Source organism: Pyxicephalus adspersus, chromosome 10 (genome assembly GCF_032062135.1).
Source record: "Pyxicephalus adspersus chromosome 10, UCB_Pads_2.0, whole genome shotgun sequence".
Taxonomy (NCBI): Eukaryota; Metazoa; Chordata; class Amphibia; order Anura; family Pyxicephalidae; genus Pyxicephalus; species Pyxicephalus adspersus.
This window is the reverse complement of record NC_092867.1, coordinates 19,445,631-19,464,421: the sequence shown is the minus strand read 5'-3', so window position 1 is coordinate 19,464,421 and position 18,791 is coordinate 19,445,631. Positions and strand designations below refer to the sequence as shown.

Genomic DNA, 18,791 nt, shown 5'->3' with positions numbered 1-18,791 from the left:
TTTAGTAACCACCTGGTTGTTTGAGTGGTTACTATAAAGATAGGTCACAATACAAGGGACACAACCTGCCTACAGCTTCTTCCTACCCAGAATAAAAAAAAAATTTGCAGAGAATACTGATCATGTACATTCAATGTGTTACAATGAAACTAGGTAAATAATTAAGTAATAATATGATTTTACACTATAGCTTTCATCTAAAGATGATGTGTTTTATCAGTGTACACTTTTTATTAATTAAAACCATTGCAGCAGTAAAACAGGAAGTGTAAAAAACAGGTATTTAAGTTACAAACCAGTAAACATATGCAGTAGTGTCTTATCAGAGAGTACTGTAACAAAATGTTAACTACAATCTAACCAGTGTTTCCCAGCCACGGAGCCTACAGAAATGAGCAATTTGTGACTCTCGGGTCAGTTTGCGTGACGCCAATGATCTTTACTTCTATCTGTAAGGGTGACTCCCTTCTCAATGACCACAACGCTAATATACTGTGAGTTGCAAATAGACTAATTATAGCAGGGAATTAAGGACCTGAAAGGTATTCATTTTTCTTTTTTAATAGGACATTACTGTGGGTAAGTAGTACCCCCTTTTATTGGCTCAGATCTGTAAATGGTGACCTTACTGACCTGCTGGGTGGTAAGTAGTGTACTTTACATCTGGAGGTTTGGGTTTTCCCATAAGGCTCAGAGTGACTGTTTGTGGGTACAGCTTGGCAATGGAGGTTGCACGCCATAACCCAATGTCAGGCTTTGTCTATGCACAGGAACCTTTATCCCAAAACATGGATTATCTCAGAATACATTATGCCTTTGGGTGTTATGGTTATATCTCTTGTATGTCCTCATTCTGTATATCTCTCTGTTACTATATAAACAGACAACAAGAATGGAAGAAAACAGAAAATACCTTTACAAACTGCAGGTCTGTTATGGCTCTCACGGAGTAATCTGGGATGTACACTTGTAAGAATGACGCATTAAGCTGGTTGTTACTGCTCCCCAGTGTTGGAGTGACGGCATCAATTCGGTCACTTCTATTTAGAGAGTCCGAATGATTTAATCCACAGGGGCGAGGGGGTGATTTATTTTCAGCTAAGAAGACAGATTAAGAAAAAATATTAGCTATCGTTTTGTTACAAACAGAATAAATGTGTGCATTTAATACGCAAAACATTGTACCTCGAGTGCTGCATAATAGTTTAGGAGGGGTATGCCAGGGGTACTGAAGGGAAGATCTAAAAAGTGAATGATTCCGCCTACCAACATCTATCTGTGACATTAGTTCTAGCTGGTGTAACCTGGTGAATAAAACCATAATGTTCTAAATCCCTGGTGTGGACCCCTAAATTTAAATGGTTCTCAGCTTTCTTCACCAACTTGTGGCTGACAAAACTGGTGTTCTTGCCCTATGATGGACATCCACAAACCGGCATCTTGGATAGGAAACACCCTAAATGGGTGTTAACAATATTCACATGTTATAGGTCATATTTTATAATGACACAAATGGGTACACAGGTAGATTTGCTCAGTACATATGTTGACTTTGCTTGCTGCTCAGAAGTCTTTGTTGAAAACAACAAAGTATAGGGTAAAAACATTTTCAGCAAGTACATAAAATGCCTGTTGAGCTTTGCCAGAGGATTGTGGTCTTTCGTGATTGATTCTTTTCATCTGCATCTTTATTCTTCACCATCTTTATTGGCTTGGTGGGATGCTGTAACTCCCTTGCCGCTGCACAGGAGTTCATTCAGTCTCGGAACCCACAAGATGGGAATGCTGGCTATTACTGGCAACAAACACTGAGCTGTGCATGTTCAGCAAATCTTAACAGATAGGGGATGATCAGGCAGATAATAATGCTTATTTCTGGTCCCATTCTGCAATAAGGTCCTGCCAGATGCCAAATGTTTGCATATTGGTGCCAAATACATTGTAGAAGGGGCAGCTATATAATATTATGGGTGGTTTAGGCTGATCAGTGTATACAGCATTACATACACATATATATCTCCATACTTGTTATTGTCTGCTCTCCTTTGTAGCATACCATTACAAGTGTGAAAGGACACAATCACTGGGCCTCAGGGTACAAATACTCTAAACGCCAGTTTAAGTACATGGCCTGTCACAATTGTGCAAGCTGTGCAAATATCTATCATTCCAGCACATATGTACTGGTGCAGATATTTAGGATAAAGGCAATCTTTTAGTACTTGTGTTTTGTGTACATAACCTAAAAAGGTAATTAAGCTGTTTTTTACCATTACAGTAGCTATCAGGCCACATTGATCACTTACTCTTACCAGTTATTTTAGGAAATATTATAGTGTATTTTTTGTGAGCACACTAATTGGTTGTGCAATATGTTTTAAAGACTATTCCATATCCTGGGGGCACCATTACACCACTAAAATCCCTCTAAATATTTTAACCACAAATAAATAAAATTGGGCGTATCAAAATGTGGTCATTTTATTTTTTGGTGGGAAAGAATAGGAACCCCTATTGGGGTCTTACTGCTATATGAGGGATATTTCCCATTGCCAACATTTAGAGTGACAATGGACCTATCAAGAGGAAGCAATGAAAAGCTGGTGGGTGGATTCTAACTTATCTACTTCATTAAAAATTCTGGCTTAAATGGCTGCTTGCTTTCTCCAAAGACTAGCACTAAAACCAGAGATATCCCAGTAACTAGCTGTCCCAATATGGAGTTAGTAATGGTGTCCTACCTTTCTCTAAGCACAGGTTTTCTTTAATAACTGCTGAAATAAAATAGCAGCCATCCAAAGCCATTGCCTATCAGTGGATCAGAACACACCCATGGACGTGCAGCGAGATAAATGAATAGTAAAGAACACTTACCGTGCAGCAGAAGCAGCATATGTAAAGAGCAAATATACCCAGTGTTCCCCCCAGACCCTTTTAGGCAACCACCCGGCTGTTTTTGGGTGGTTACTGATAAGTTGGGTCACAATTCAGGGGCTTTCACCCACCTAGAATTTCTTCCCACCCAGTTTCCAAAAATTTCTGGGTTGAGCACTGTATACTTTTCTAGGTTTTTCTCCTTTAAAATTGGGTGCGTCTTATAGGCCGGAGCGTCTTATAGTCCGAAAAATACGGTATATATATATATATATATATATATATATATATATATAATTACTAACTATAAGCCAAAAACAAGAGCTTTTCTACATTTACAGACCCAGATAACAGTATATACATGAAACATCACATGTTTAGGGTATGGGATAGTAGGCTTATCATAAAATGTAACAAAAATTCTGCCTATTCTACATTTAAACCAAAATCATTTTTAACTATACACCCTGGAAGAATAATGTGGCTGAAGGTTTACCTAACAGCAGCAGAAGATAAAAGACAAATATCTATATGTATTTCATTGATGTATTCACATATTTTTTCTCGAGGTTCAGATCTAACAACCCTTAATGGTTTCCAAGGCCTATGACACACCAGAATTCATGTCACTGGCAGCAACTTGTCAGCGACAGGATCATCATGGAGGGCAAAGAGGCTGCTAACCCGTTTTCCATGGTATTACTGCCTTGCTAGTGAAGATTCTGTAGTGTATTAGTCAATAGAAACAAGTGAAGGGCTCCTTTGCCCTCTCCAATGATCCACTTGCTGGAAAGTCGCCACCAATGGCAAAGTTTGTTAGTTAAACAGAGGCCTGGTGATGACAAAGTTTTTAGGAGTGTATATACTTATCCACAACGGAGAATGGCTTTTTACAAACCAATATTATAAAGAGCGGTCATGGAAGAGTATTTACATTGTTTCCTTAATTTGGATAAAAAAGACAGAATCAGTGGTGTGCAGAACATATGTTTAAAATCTGTAAAAGAAAAAGACTGACAGTACATTTGTTCGCACTTTCATGAAGTGTGTAAACTGAAACAAACATAGCCTAGAGTTTTTCTTAATTAAATAGAGATTACTGCATGTAAGGAAAAAATAAGTCTTGGCAAATAGACAAAATGCCTTGAAGCAGGATTAATGACACTGAACCTGGAGTGCACAGCTGAGGGCTTCCAATGAATCAAAATGGCATAACAAAGAGATCAATAGGGTAACCAATAAGATCTCTGCAAGTAATATTAGATAATGCGATGGTAATTGCTTAGTACAGACTCTCACCGTTAATCTGGAAAACTTGGCATGTTCTATAGGAGCTATTTCATCTGAGAATATCTCTGCATGTAAGCTGCTCGACCCCAATAAGTCGTATTGTGATACAAAGCCAGGGTTCCTTGCAGCAAGTAAATACTTGACTACTTATACTTTACTGTGTAAAAAGATTCCCCGGATCATCAAAACAATTGTGGGCTTAAGTTTTGGAACTCATACAAGCATAGTCTGGTGTGGTTACTATGCTATAGTGGATTGGTATATCATGTACATATCAGGTACTTTTAAAGAACAGAAATTCCTGCTAAAATGTGAAAGGGGAAGCATTCATTTTATTGTACACCAAGCTTCCATTTTGTAAATTGATTGATTTGATAAGTAAGAAAGCAAAGGTTTGTTAATCTTCGCACAAAGTTATGAAGATCTGGTGCTTAAAGTATCACCATAGATTCCTCCACCTGTTGGATTCTTGGCCTCTTGGGAGTTAGTAGTTTAACGTTTTTTATTCCCCCACATCAGTTTTACAGGACAAGATTATGATACATAATATGCACTTATGTTTTCTCATTATGATTTTTAGCAGAACTAAACTCAATGGTGAAGGTAAGCTTTTTGCCATTATCATCACATAGGCACAACATACTTGCCAATTATGGCACACACATATCTTATTGTTTGTGCCCTGCAGTAATGACAGGTTCGGGATCCTGCCACCACTGCATTTTTCAAAGTCTCCATCTTTGTGTTACAATACCCCCGGAATCTGTCTATTCTTTAATACCTATAACCACTATCAGAAGATGCCAAGAGGTTGCCAACAGCCGTCCAGGAGTTGTCAAACCTGTGGTTATCAACCACTACTCTGAATATATTCTTAAACTAACAGGTTCACTTAGTAATGCCTTCAAAGCCATCCAAAAAAAAAAAACTCAATAAAATGTTCATGTTAAGTAAACAAAAAATTACTTGACAAAAAACCTGTTTCTGAAGCACAGACATCAGCACGTGATCACCATCACATTTCGTGAGCCTTTCCTACAGCTTGTCACAGTTCAAAGGAATTTGGCCTGCACAATGTAGCACATGTATTTGTGTCATGAATGTTAGATCAACCAGATTATCCAGAAAACTAGGTCAGAGCAAAGAAACAGGGGAAGCCCAACCACAGACTACAAAGAGCTAGTTATACTAAAAGGTGGGGCAGAATTCAACACAACTCCAGGAAAATTAAAAAAATATATATTGTTTAGGTCTGGGGGAAGGGGTGTTAAAAAAACATTTAACTTGGCTTATGTCCCTGCTGCAGAGAACTCCTCCATGCAACCAGGGCCCTGCTGGCTATTCCATAATCCACTTTGTGTTGTAGTTGCCGAAACCAACATTATCTGGCAGCTAAAAGTGAAGACACCAAGGGGCCACCTATGACCTATGGCGGTAGGGAACAAGAAAGCAAGTGAAAGACCTTCAAAGAGGTCTGCAAAAATGTGAGTGTGAATGTGTTTAACCAGATTTCTAATCATTACAAATTTAATTTACAACATTTTACAGTTGTTGTGACTGGGCACACCTAATAAAAAAAACTGTCCCTACTGTTATTGTTACCTTGTAAGCATAATGTAAACATACAAGCAGGGTTCCTAAGGTATGTTGGGCCCAGGAAGGAATTGGATCCCTTATTAATACTATTACGAGGAAACACAGCTATTGACATTAACAAATGTTGCACAAACTATTCAAAGGGAAGTCTGCACTTAATCTTTAAGTAGCTTTCAGCCTACTAAACACCAAAGGCAATAAATGGTTTAATGTAATTTTTAATTGTTTTTATGGCTATTTGTAAATATAAAAACTATATTTAGGGATTTTTTGTTTATTAATGACCTGTTTTTCCTTTATAACAGTTTTTCCAATATTACGTTATGTTATATGAATCAGAGGGCTCAGCAATCCCACTCACAATTCTATATGAAAACTGCAAACATTTCCTAGGCATTAGACATGGATCTTTAGTTTTCCTGTAATTGCATTAGAATGAATGGGATGTACACTTAACAAGTGCTATGTTGTTATAAATAATGGAGTTGGACATTGAATCTTACAATATTAGGTGAATTGCATACTATTGGACAGAGCACTGTGGTGTTTACAGTGTCATTGCCAACAATGGCTTTTATTTGTAGTAAACTTTTAAACCAATGGATAAAGTACCCAAATGTGAACTTTTAAAGTTCCAGTGAGCAGACCACTATTGAACTTTATCAGATTTAGGTCTGTAAAAACCATGTTTAACAGTGGGTCAGATTTAAAAAAAGACCAGGCCACCATGTTTGTTCTTTTAGGCTCCTTTTTAAATATAAAGATTCAGATCACTTTCAGTTATAGGGCTTGAAACTGGAAAAAAAGAGGAATCACAGACCAGTAAATGAATAATTGAATAGAAACATGCACCATTTACCTGGAGAACCGGCTAACGATTCTGTTCTGCTGACAACAAAGGTACGAGACAGGGACAGAGGAACTGTAACCAAGGAAAGAAAAGATGAGAAACCATGAAAGACTAACAACTGGAAACATTCTACACCAGTGGCCTCTCTGCTGGAAGGGCAGCCAACAAACGTGACAAAGAAGCCAAAGTATAAGGGTATCCTGTTTTTAAAAGAGAACTTTAATCAATGGTTTGGAGTTGAATGATGTAAATTAAAGCTGATAACATTGTAATACTCAACTCCAAATCCAGTTTGTTTTTCAACAGACCTTCATGGACCACATACCATACAAGCCACTTTCTCTGAGTTCCAAACTATTTCCCAGATTTGTGTGGGTTCAAAAAGAACAAGGCTTGCATACAAAACTATGGCATGGAAATATACAAGGGTATAAAGACACAAACTGGCATGGAGTAGAGTAAACAATACAGCAATCCCATCAGAAACTCTTTAATGCAAAAACATTGTTGAGTGTTCTCATTTCAATCCAAATGTTATGGTCCATAATAAAAAATTCATACCCAACCACACAAATTTGTAAACATCTGGTGTAGTTGTTTCCTTGTTGAGAAAAAAAATTGAGCTAATTAATAAGGCAAACCTTTAAATCAATAAAAGTTTAAAAAAATAAAAGTTTAAATCAATTACACTAAAGTGCATGTATAGCCGAAACAGGTGTCCCTTAAATCTTGTTTAGATTTACCCCTTAATTTCTGTCTACATGACATAATTCTTCAGGTCCAATAAATGGGTGAATGTGAAAACAGACAGCGATTAAAAAATCTGGGAATCTAACTCATCCCCACTAGGTATTGCCTAGAGATATAATTTAAATGTTCCAATATACGTAGAATACATTTTCTGCGAATAAAAAAAAATACACAATAAGTTTATTTAATACTACAGTGCAAAGTGCAGCATGTAGTGAACTATAGAAATCAATCAGCTCTCACATCAGTACAACTGTGTGTTCCGATTGGCTGCTACAGGTCACAGTGCTTTGTACAGGTTTTTGGGTAGCACAGAATAGTATACATATTTATATTTGAAAATAAATTCATTTTGAAAACATAAAATCTATTAAAAAAATTAAAATGTTTACATATAACCTTGGAACAAGATGGGAAAATAGCACAACAAAAATATTCATCAGGCTAAACAAGAGTGGTCACTGTATATATATATATATATATATATATATATATATATATATATATAAATATATATATATATATATATATATAAATATACAAACACATACATAGTGACCACTGTACATGATGTACAGTGATGTGCATATGTCACAGAAGAGCATAACTATAACATATGGATGCTTCCTTGTACAGCCTAAATTAGTAACATTTTACCCATCTCATAGATTGTAAACTCTTTTGGGCAGGGTCCTCTCCTCCAACCTCCTGTGTCATTATTTGTATATGTCTATCATTTAAACCCCCCATTGTATATACAGTGGTGCATATTATATTAATAAAAATAATAGATTAGGGTCAAGCAGCGAGTTTGTCTCTAATCTGGTAAAATAGAAAAGTTATTTTTCAGAAACAAAATTCAGCATTCAGGATTAGAAGATCTTCCACCAAGAAGGGCAATAGAATAACACAGAAAGCATCAGATCACTTAAGTAGGAATGGGCAAGAAGCAGTGTTATATTAAAAAAAAAAGGTATTGGAATTGGAATATATTGGTATCAGGTATTGGAAGCCTACAAAGGCAGACAAGTGACCTATAATCCCCAAAGTAGTCTTAGAAAAAAAAAATTGGACTCAAGATTCTACACTTATCCCTTTCTTTCCTAAAGCTTTTATGCAGGAATATAAGCAAGTGTCAAAACACTTCTGCTCCACAAGATGTCACTATAACAATATATTATTGAAAATGGAAAAAATACTATAATAAAAACGATTACATATTATAAATCATCTTGGATTAAAGTACTCAGCGAAAACAGTATAATGTAATGCAAAAAAAAAAAAAAAAAAAAAAGGAAAAGTAATTTAGAACATGCTACCATTCCAATACTTTATTATCTAAAGTCATCCAGTTCTGTCTGTAGCTGGTTTTATTTTTTGCACTATTTCTTTTTATTAACAACTGGAACTGGGAAAATGCCATTTTCATACACAACACTGCTGGTGATTGAATGCTTTGCACTAAAATTTATTTTAAAGCACCACTGGACATACAACTTTAGTGCAAACTGGCCTCTTTATCCAAGACCATTGACTCCCTATCTAGGATGTCTGGATACAGGGAGCTGTGAACTGTGGCCCCGTGCCTCTCCAAGTCCCTGCTTGGCTAGCAAATCCTCACCTCTTGTCTACTTGCTGCCTTCTTTGTAGAGAAGCCTAAACATGTGACTTAAAAGGGATTGTCCACAGCAATCCTTTTGCCTAAAAAATTAGCAAAAGTAGAAAAGAACAGGTTTCCTTTTAACATGCAGACAGATTTTTATGTTTCCAATTCCATTACTGCAGCCAGCACTGGATGGAAGTATACTATCCTCCCTATAGGTTAAGGAAAACAGAAGGTGATTGACATCAAAGTGCACATGTTCATATTCCTTGTCATATGATTTACATGAATCGTACTGCATTTCTGTAAGCCCTTGAAATAATTGCAGGGCAAATCTTTCTTCCAATGCAATAGGTGGATTACTAATGGAAAACTGAAATTTGTACAGCATTGAAAAGAATTCGGTGTAGCAGATGAACTTTAAGTAGAATGTCTTTGACCACACATGTGCCCAACACCCAATGTTCATAGCCAATTTGCAGGTGAAGAGAGATGACATTACGATGGAACAAGGTGATGCAAAGCCTGTAAGACTGAAATAATGGACCTTCTAGTCATATTGTCTGACACTTCCCCCACCTCCTAGATTGTAAGCTCTTCTGGGCAGGGTTCTTTCCTCCTCCTGTGTCACTGTCTGTATCTGTCTGTCAATTGCAAACCCTATTTAATGTACTGTGCTGCATAATATGTTGGCGCTATATAAATCCTGTGTAATATTATTAATATAACTAATTAGAGAAGAGCAGGACAGGTTCCAAGATTGTGCAGGTCTCTGACAGTAATGTGGACAAACAACAGTGCAGTGTTTGGCCTTAGTGTAGAAAACTAAGCAGACTAACAATTCTGCAATGATTCTAAAAAAACATTTTGTAGAATATCAGCAGCAGAAACAGTTGTAAAAAGACAGTGCTACCTGGAGATGCAGTCAGTGCCATCACGCCATAGTAGGAAAAGGCACCGGCTTCAAATTTCATCCCTTCCTTCCCCGCTTCCACCTCTACTTTCCCCTGAGGATGAACAGGAATTAGGAGCATTTAGGTAAAAACATTGTGACAAAAGCACTAACTATAACCTAGAGAACACAATCAAAGTTTTAATTAGCCACCTATTTAAATATGTGTTGCTATGAATCTATATACATCAAACACATTTTTTTGCTGGTATACACCCATCTAAGGCTATGTGTACATGCTAGATTTTTTTTGTGGAAAAGGATCTTTCACAATCGTTTCCAACGACAAAAGACTGAAAGATGAATGAACAAGTGCTGTCCTGCTCTATAGAGAGGGGAGGGGGAGAACGACAGAGTGGCACCCCGCTTTGTTCTCCTCCCTTCACTTCCATTGCGATTGTTCATCTTCTGTCATTTATGGATCCACCAATGAAGTCGGACAGCCTCTGTACACGTCAGCTTCTTGTCATCATCTCGTTGTATCAGCCGAGAATCATCTGACATGTGTACATAGCCTTAAGGTGTGTACACACTTCCAATTTTTATCGTTCCAATCGAACGACGAACGATCGATTGGGCAAAAAATCGTTCGTAAAAAAGTAACCAACAACGCCGACGAACGAGGAAAGTCGCTGGAAACGAACGACCGCACCGGCGGATCGGATTGGACGACGATCGTTGAACATCGTTCGTGTGTACGGTCGTTCGTTGATCGTCCATGTTCAGAGCATGCGTGATGAACGAACGTCCGTTCACTTTCCTGTCGTGCACATAGTTCCTCTATCGCTTAAACGATCGTATCTATTGTGTGTACAATATCTACGAACGATCGTGTCGTTACCTCTATGTGCAGGATCGGTGTTATACGATCGTTCGTATATATCGTGCAGGACGTTCGTCGTTCGTTTTCCAACGATAATAATTGGAAGTGTGTACGTAGCTTTACACTCTGATGATCTTAATTATCAAAGTAAGAAAAGCCCAATACAAACATTTTTCCTAATTATTATCTGAACTCAGCAATGCCAATATCAGCAGATACAGCAAACACATCCACAGCAGTATGTGTAATTGGTAAATGGGAGACCAAGAATGGGCAGTACAAGGCCAGATACACATTGAAGAGGTTTAGATATTTTTTTTTATCACCGATTAGATACACAAACTACTTCAATGTGTATCTGGCCTGGCCTTGTACTGCCCATTCTTGGTCTCCCATTTACCAATTATGTGTGTTTGCTGTATCTGCTGATATTAGCATTGCTAAGTTCAGATAATTGGTAAAACTTTTCAAAAAAAGCATGTTTGATTGTAGTATTTGCTAAGAATTTATAAAGATTTTAAAATAAATTCTTTGGATATTTGTTTTATCACTGATAAGATACACAAAGGTTATATTTTAAAATCTTTATACATTCTTAGCAAATACTACAATCAAACATGCTGACACAGCAGCAACTGATATTTGCACAGACATATATAAACACAATATATATATTAGATTCATATATGAATCAGTCAAATATTTACATAAATATAAATCACACAGTTCAGTGGTAAATTAGTTAAAAGCATCCAATCTATGGCGGAAATGTTAAAACATGTAAAGTACCCTGCATCCAGCCTGACCTGTAAAACGAGCACGAAGTGATCCACCGGCTTATTGCGCTGGTAGAGGTAGTATTCAGGAGACTTCTTGTTCCTCTCATCATATTTTAGTTCCTGGATGACGTTGGGATGTTTGAGCAGCCTTAGAAGAATCTTCTCTGACATCTGACATGAGCTAAAGGCATCCACTTCTGCTAGGAAAACACAACGCAGCTAATTAAACACACACATTGCCAAGAGGGAGTAAACAATTACCTGCAGCAGATTTGTACGAACAAAAACTGGTTTTTGACACATCTGCAATGTAAGGCAGAAGAACTGATTTGAAAGACTGGAACAAAGGGCCACAATGATCTCCTGTCACTTTTCTATCTGACAGCTGGATGTTGGCCACTATAGTCGCTGCTCCAGTTTTCTAAAGCACACACGCATTCCTAAAATGCATTCTAAATGACCAACCCCTGGGCTCTGCAGGAAAAAGCTAGGTACCAATATAACATTTATTATTCCTTTCAAGGCAAACTGTCCAGGAAGTCTTGTTTGTTTAAGGTGCAAGTTTTATGTCTGCCATACAGAGCATTCACCTTCGCCACTCACTGAATAGCCAGCCACCCGACCATTTATCAATCAAGAAGTTTTCTTTCCTGGTGCATTCATTATCTAAAGCTAGCCATCATGATGTTATATTTTTAGTTCAATAGAGCTTTACCTCAAATCAATACAAAAGTAAAAAGATAAACAAAACAATAGCATCGGGCATGGATTGAAATTTCAGTTTTACTAATATACAAATATAATGGTAAAACGGATAAATTATTGAACAGGTGGATGGCTTGCCAAAAGATTTGCAGTCGTTTGCAAAGGTGAGGTTAAATCAATCTAATATCAATTGAAATTGAATTGTATAGTGTATCCCATGCATAAGAAAATAAAGATTCCTTATATTGGCTGGAACACATGGACGTAACTGGACATGGCAGGAAAGTGACACACTTAGTATGCATTGTAAGTGGGCATGGTTGAACTAAAATTTTAGACCTTTATACACTATAAAAGTATATAAAGTTGTTGTGACATTGGCTAACTTTACTTTCAAATAATAAAATGTGAACTTGCATGCAAACATGTCATGAAGTTCATTTCCATTTTCATTCATAAAAAAACATCTCACACAATTTTTTTTATGTATCCACTTTCTACTGCAGCAGTTTAGGTTTACTACAGCACGGGTGTTGACCTTGGCTCTCATGTTGCATTTGTTTTGAAAAGAATGTCACAGACGCCCACAGGAAGTAAGTACGCGGGAAGAGAGGGGGCATTGGGAACCACTCCAACCTTCACTACCCTCTTTTTTGGCCATCTCCAGTCAGGAACCGGCGCCAGGATTGTAGGTGATCTCAAACTGTGATAAGCTAGACTTGCCTGTTGCTAGGAAACGGTGCATAGCCAAGAGAAGCTGTGGTGATATTTTAACCTTCATTTCGTTATCGGTTTGCTTAAAAGCGGAGAAATCTTGCTTCCTCTCTCGATGTGTTATTTTCTTCTTCGTCCTGTTGTCAGCTATTAAGGGTAAAGGTGAGGGGAGAAAAAAAACAGGAACATTTTAAGTGTGATTGCAAATCTGCAACCTTTATTGTATAAACTGTTAAACTGCACATTCTGTTAAATCATTTTTGGTCTTTTTTATTGAACCTGGGAAAAGAGCTCAGATGATGAGTTCATGCAACAATACAAAGAATAAAAACAAGTGTAGTGGTGATATTTAAAGAAAACCCGTGCTGGGGTATGAGGGCAATAACTGGGGCTGCTCTTGTCAGTCTTGCCTAAAAACACTATTTCTATTTTCTCCGGCTTCAATACTTTTGAGTACAATGGGAAAACAAATAGGCAGTGGTCCCCACAAATATATGATACTGAATATCCATTTAGATTTTTGTGTTGTGGTAATGTGCACATTGCAGTAGCATTCAACTTATTTTGATGATTCGGCATGCCAACATACTAAGGCTACACAGCGGAGACATAGAGCCGGATTTAATAAAGCTTCTGGTGAGGTGTCTGTTGCCCTGCCATTGCAATCCCCATTATTGGCCCTTCTTCCATAGATAATAACTTTATGGGCCTGATTTATTAAAGTTCTCCAAGGCATGAAAAGATACACTTTTATCAGTGAATTGAGTGCTCCAGCAAACCTGGCATATAGCAAATTACTTTGATGAAGACCATTCCAGGTTTGCTGGATCACCCAGCTTCACTGATGAAAGTGTATCTTCTCATGCCTTGGAGAGTTTAATAAATCAGGCCCATAGAGTGAATGGTAACAAAGAGTAATTTGTTGTGTTAAGAAAAGTTATTATCTATGGAAGAAGGACCAAGAATGGGGATTGCAATGGCAGGGACACCTCACCAGAAGTCAGGGGCACACAATGGACCTCACCATGAGATAGGAACCACATAACAGACTTCACCTTATTAGAAGTTAGGGGTATACAACACAGCTTATCAGAAGTTGAGGCTGCACAATATACATTACCAGGAACAAAGAAATCACCTTACTAGGAAATAGAGTAAGGGAAGTATTAATAAGAACCTGAAAGTATGGAAGTCATCAGGGAAGAAAGTCACAGAAATCAGTAAAAACCCCTAAACAACTCCCTTCTGTACCAATAAATGGTATTGGTCTAATACCTTGGCAAAGGTTTTAATCCTCCCACACCTATTAATCTGTTTAGGGTAAAACGGGGTTTTATGTTAAAAGAAATCTAACTGTAATTGCTCCATATCACAATAAAAAAGTGTGTCCATACAGTTTGCTTGGGGCTAAATAAGGGAATGAGATTTCTCAATATACTGTATGCTTGGGCAGGGCACACATTGTTTCAGGATGGAACGCAGTATACAAAGGACCCTTGGCACAGAGATTGTCACTGTGCCCTGAATAGATAAGCAGACAGTGTCTCTAATGAGCTACAAGCCTCAGTCTTCATCATGGGGACTCCAAGACCTGGAACCAGTATGTTAGAAGTCTGAACTTAAGACATCCGTAAACTATTAAAGCCATTAGGTTAGAAATATACCAAGGGATAAAGCCCAACTTAAGTGTCACCCAAACATATAGAATTTCCTGCAACATAAAATTAAAAAATGTTGCTATAATTTAATCCAATTCTTTATAATTTAACTCACTGTATAAATCGGTCTCATCTAAGATCTCAGATTTGATAATTTCTTCAATTACATCTTCCAGGGTTACAATTCCAAGAACCTCATAGAACGGGTCCCCTTCGCCTTCATTGTTCACCCTCTGTACAATGGCCAAGTGGGATTTACCTGCAGAAAGAAAACATACCAATGAGACACCTTTGATCTATTAAATCTCCATGTTATCAAAGTGTTCAAGGTCTAAGATACTATTACTAAATTCTCCAGTAAGCTGACTGGCCGTTATACTGATCCAATCTTCAACACTATGGGCTCTATTTAGAAAACAGTGAATCTGACAAATCACTCAAACATTCATGGTGGGGCTCAATTAGTGCCATTAAAATACATAGACCTGAAGGATTACCACCAGGGAATGTTCAATTCTCTGTTTTATAAAAAGAGTCTTATGAGTCACAGACCAGGAATCAGGATGCAGAGCACAAATGGTCTGACTTTTTAAATAGTAGTTCTCAGGAAACACTGGAACCATTGACAGGCAGGCAACTAAAGTTTTTATGTGCTCAGCAACGAAAGTTTACATATTTCTTTTAGTATGAGTTTCTGTAAAATTAGAGAATCACCAAAATAGGTGTATATTTTAGCTTATATTCTTATGAATGGGATGAAAAATGTGTATGACCATGTCCTACAGGACACGAAAGGACAGCTGCTGAATCCATTCATTTTCCGGCCAATAAGGGAACATTTTATGTCCATCTTTTCGGGTGCCACAACCCACTTTCTGCTACTTAAACTGATTTTCTCTCCACACAATTGTTCTAGGTTAGAAGAGCAGACCTAGAATACTTTTGGACCAAGCGCCCATTTAATTTCTTTCCTTGGATATCCTAACACCCTTCTTAAAAGAAAACCAAGTATGGATTTTCTAAACTTTTCTAAAACACCAATATCATTACCTTGTAAAAGTAACGTCGTCATCAATTACTAAGCTGCACAAAGCCTGTATGGAAGCAGATATGGGGGAAATCAGTAGGCTTACACACTATGGGCTGCCTACAGAATATTACAGAGAGTTGGGTACAAGACCAGACTGCCTGCATAAAGAAAGCATAGCAGTGATTGGTCTTTATTACGGGAAAGTGGAACACTAGAATACTGAACAAATCAATGGAAATTACACACAACACACAAGGATTCCAGTAAGAATGCACATGGCCCTTGTAGTTGGGTAGTATTTACTTATCCAAGAGTTCAGCTTTAAAGGAAAGAGTGTTTCCACAATGAATTAAATGAGCTGGTCATCCTCAGAGAACTTGAACATTGATGAGGAGGAAATGTAAGAAGATGATAGATGAAACGCTCCATCTATAGCCAGGAAAAACATTTCAGACTCAGACCCTAAAAATCAGCTGCATGAAGGAAAATGTGGTGAAAAGGATAATCATATGAACTACTTCTTTAGAATTGGCCCATTCTAGTGTGGCACTAACCGTTTTATGACGCAACCAGTTTGCACTAAAAGATTTGAATGAAAGTTGCGATATCAAATAAAAAACAAAAGAACTATGACTTTACTGACCAACCTCAAACTGTGTAGCAGCCGTTTTTCACAAAACCAAAGTGGCTTGGGATAAAGGAAGGCATGTATGACTCATTCCAGCATCTCCTTGGTTACCCGAGACATTCTGCTGCTCAGAAGTGCAGTCTAATCCCAGGTAATTACCAGCTAGCGGTAAAGTTACAAAGCTTGATAAAACTTATCAAAAGTATTTTAAAACAACAACATCATCTCAGCAGTACAAGAAAGATCCCATCAAGCTTAAGGATCTTTGTAGTACTATGCCAGGAACCCGAACGCCCGCTGTCCCATCTGAAAACTTGTGCCATGTATGGCATGGAACCAAAATAGCAGGAATTGAGTTTTTTTTTTTATGAGCGACAGAACAGAAGTTACACATTTCTTCACAAACCAGACAAAAATACTTTGCCAGGCTAATTTAGTGCAACCATAAAGTAGATTCAGGAATGAAGAGATCACTTTCCAACTGATATAAACAATAAGAGCAGCACAATAAATATCATTTTCCCAGGGTCTGTCGTAAGTAGTTAAAAATTCCTGGTGAATGCTCTTTGCTGAAAGTTGAAATTCTTTAGCTATTCTCAGCTTGTGATCATTTAAAAGGAATTTTCCAAAGCAGGGTCTAATATTAGACTTAAAATGAAGTTTCCATTTCGCTCCAGTTATATTCTCACCAAAGTAACTGCTATATAATCTGATTGTCTTGGAGCCACTAATTTAAATGCAGATAGACATACTTTACATACCAGCTGAAGACCAAGAGACTTTCTATTGAAGGGAGATCAGGTTTAGTTATTGATTCAATAGCCAAGACCACAAATATCTATCATAAAATTAAGATGCTGTTGGGGAAAAGATGTAAGAAAAATTGATATACAAATTCACACACAAAAAAACAAAAAACTATTAAAATAAGGGGTAAGCACAAAAAATGCGATTACCAGCTAAACATTGCATGGTGATTGGATGTGAGACAACATCTCTTGCATAGTCACCTCCAGCAAAAATTGTATGGGGAAACAGCTTTGATCAACTGACCAACCCTTTACTTAAAAATATGTTTGAAATGGCACTTGGCACCCACAAAAATAAAGATCACCAAATATGGTTCACATTTTAATTGGTTAATGTGGCCATATTTGTATGAGTGCACCAACAAGAGTTAGTTTTTATTTATTTATTTATTTTAACAGTAACATACTCAGAACAAGCTTATGTGGGTCTACCTGCGTCTTCTCGGGCAAAATGGTGCAGTGCAAATAAAAAAAGTAACATGGCATTTCCTAATACTGTTGTTATATCTATTGGTAATTTAGGTCATATTGACATGGAAAGCGTCCCCTTTTTTGGAGCATAAATGTCTTGTTAGAGCTAGAACAGCTAAATGATGGCACTTTAACCAATGTCATTCTTTGAGAATGGATAGAGAACAATGGATGGAGAGAACGAAATGGGATGACTAAAAGTAAGGCTGTGTACACACGTTAGATTTTTGTTGTTAGATAGGATCTTTCACGATCCTTTCCAACGACAAAAGATTAAAAGATGCATGAATGATCACTGTACGTACAGCACCGTTCTGCTCTATGGTTGTATTACAACCGCTCGTCGCTCGTGGATCCGCCAGGACTGGATCCACGAACGATGTCAGACGAGCACTGTACACAAAGCAGATTCTTGTCCTATACCAGCCCTAAGGCGATTATCGGATAAGAATCATCTGATGTTTTTACGTACCCTAACCTCTTTTTTGCCAGAATTAGGAAACATAACATGGTGTACATATTGTCTTAGTAGGAACTCCAGCCCTTTACACCTTAATGCATGGTAACAGTTCCAAGATATGAAATCCTTATAGGACCAGAAAGCAGGACACTTCAAAATCACTATTTTTTTGGCAAGCTTCTAATTTTTGTTTTTATTATCATTGAAATTTGAGGACATTGAGGTCTTCCTACCCTCCTTGAAACAGACTAAAAACACACACCGCACCTCCAAATCAAGTAGTTGATAATAGTTTTTCTAAGTTCTCATTTTCCTACCTTGCCCAGCTCCTAACACATCTCAGCAATATTGTAACATAGTTGGCTGTACCATCCTCATACAAGCAATGCTACTATGTCCACTGTGAGAGAATTGTAAAACCTGGCTTCCCAGGGCATTGGGAGTCAGCTGTGGAATTTTAGGGTGTGAATTATTGTATCATTTTATAATATTGCAAGTTATCTATCCAGTCAGAAGTCATAATAAAAAGTCTCACAAGGCGTGTATATTGAAACAGTACCATGTAACAAAATAACAATATGTGCCAAAGAGTCTTGGGTTACTACCATAACCTATGATGTGGAAATCATTCAAGGAAGTCAGGTTTGCTCCTAATCTAAGGAAGCTAAATGAGAAAAGGATCGAAAAAATACAATCAAAGTATATTTAGGTAAAATGGTTACATAACAGGATATGTGATTTTAGGCGCTCCCTAGTTTAACCTCAAATCTATCAACATTTATACTACATGATACTTCAG

General features: G+C 37.4%; 1 protein-coding gene across 1 annotated transcript in view; it reads right to left on the bottom strand.

The window, feature by feature from the left end:
* Nucleotides 1-18,791, bottom strand: part of CNNM2 (cyclin and CBS domain divalent metal cation transport mediator 2) — an 84,825-nt gene that overhangs the window by 9,409 nt on the left and 56,625 nt on the right. The window contains exons 2-7 of the mRNA XM_072425061.1: nt 14,710-14,853; nt 12,946-13,083; nt 11,545-11,714; nt 9,877-9,970; nt 6,620-6,682; nt 914-1,098 (exon numbers count right to left, since the gene is read on the bottom strand). Of these exons, the coding sequence (XP_072281162.1) occupies nt 914-1,098; nt 6,620-6,682; nt 9,877-9,970; nt 11,545-11,714; nt 12,946-13,083; nt 14,710-14,853 (794 nt within the window). The remainder of the gene's footprint in view (nt 1-913; nt 1,099-6,619; nt 6,683-9,876; nt 9,971-11,544; nt 11,715-12,945; nt 13,084-14,709; nt 14,854-18,791) is intronic.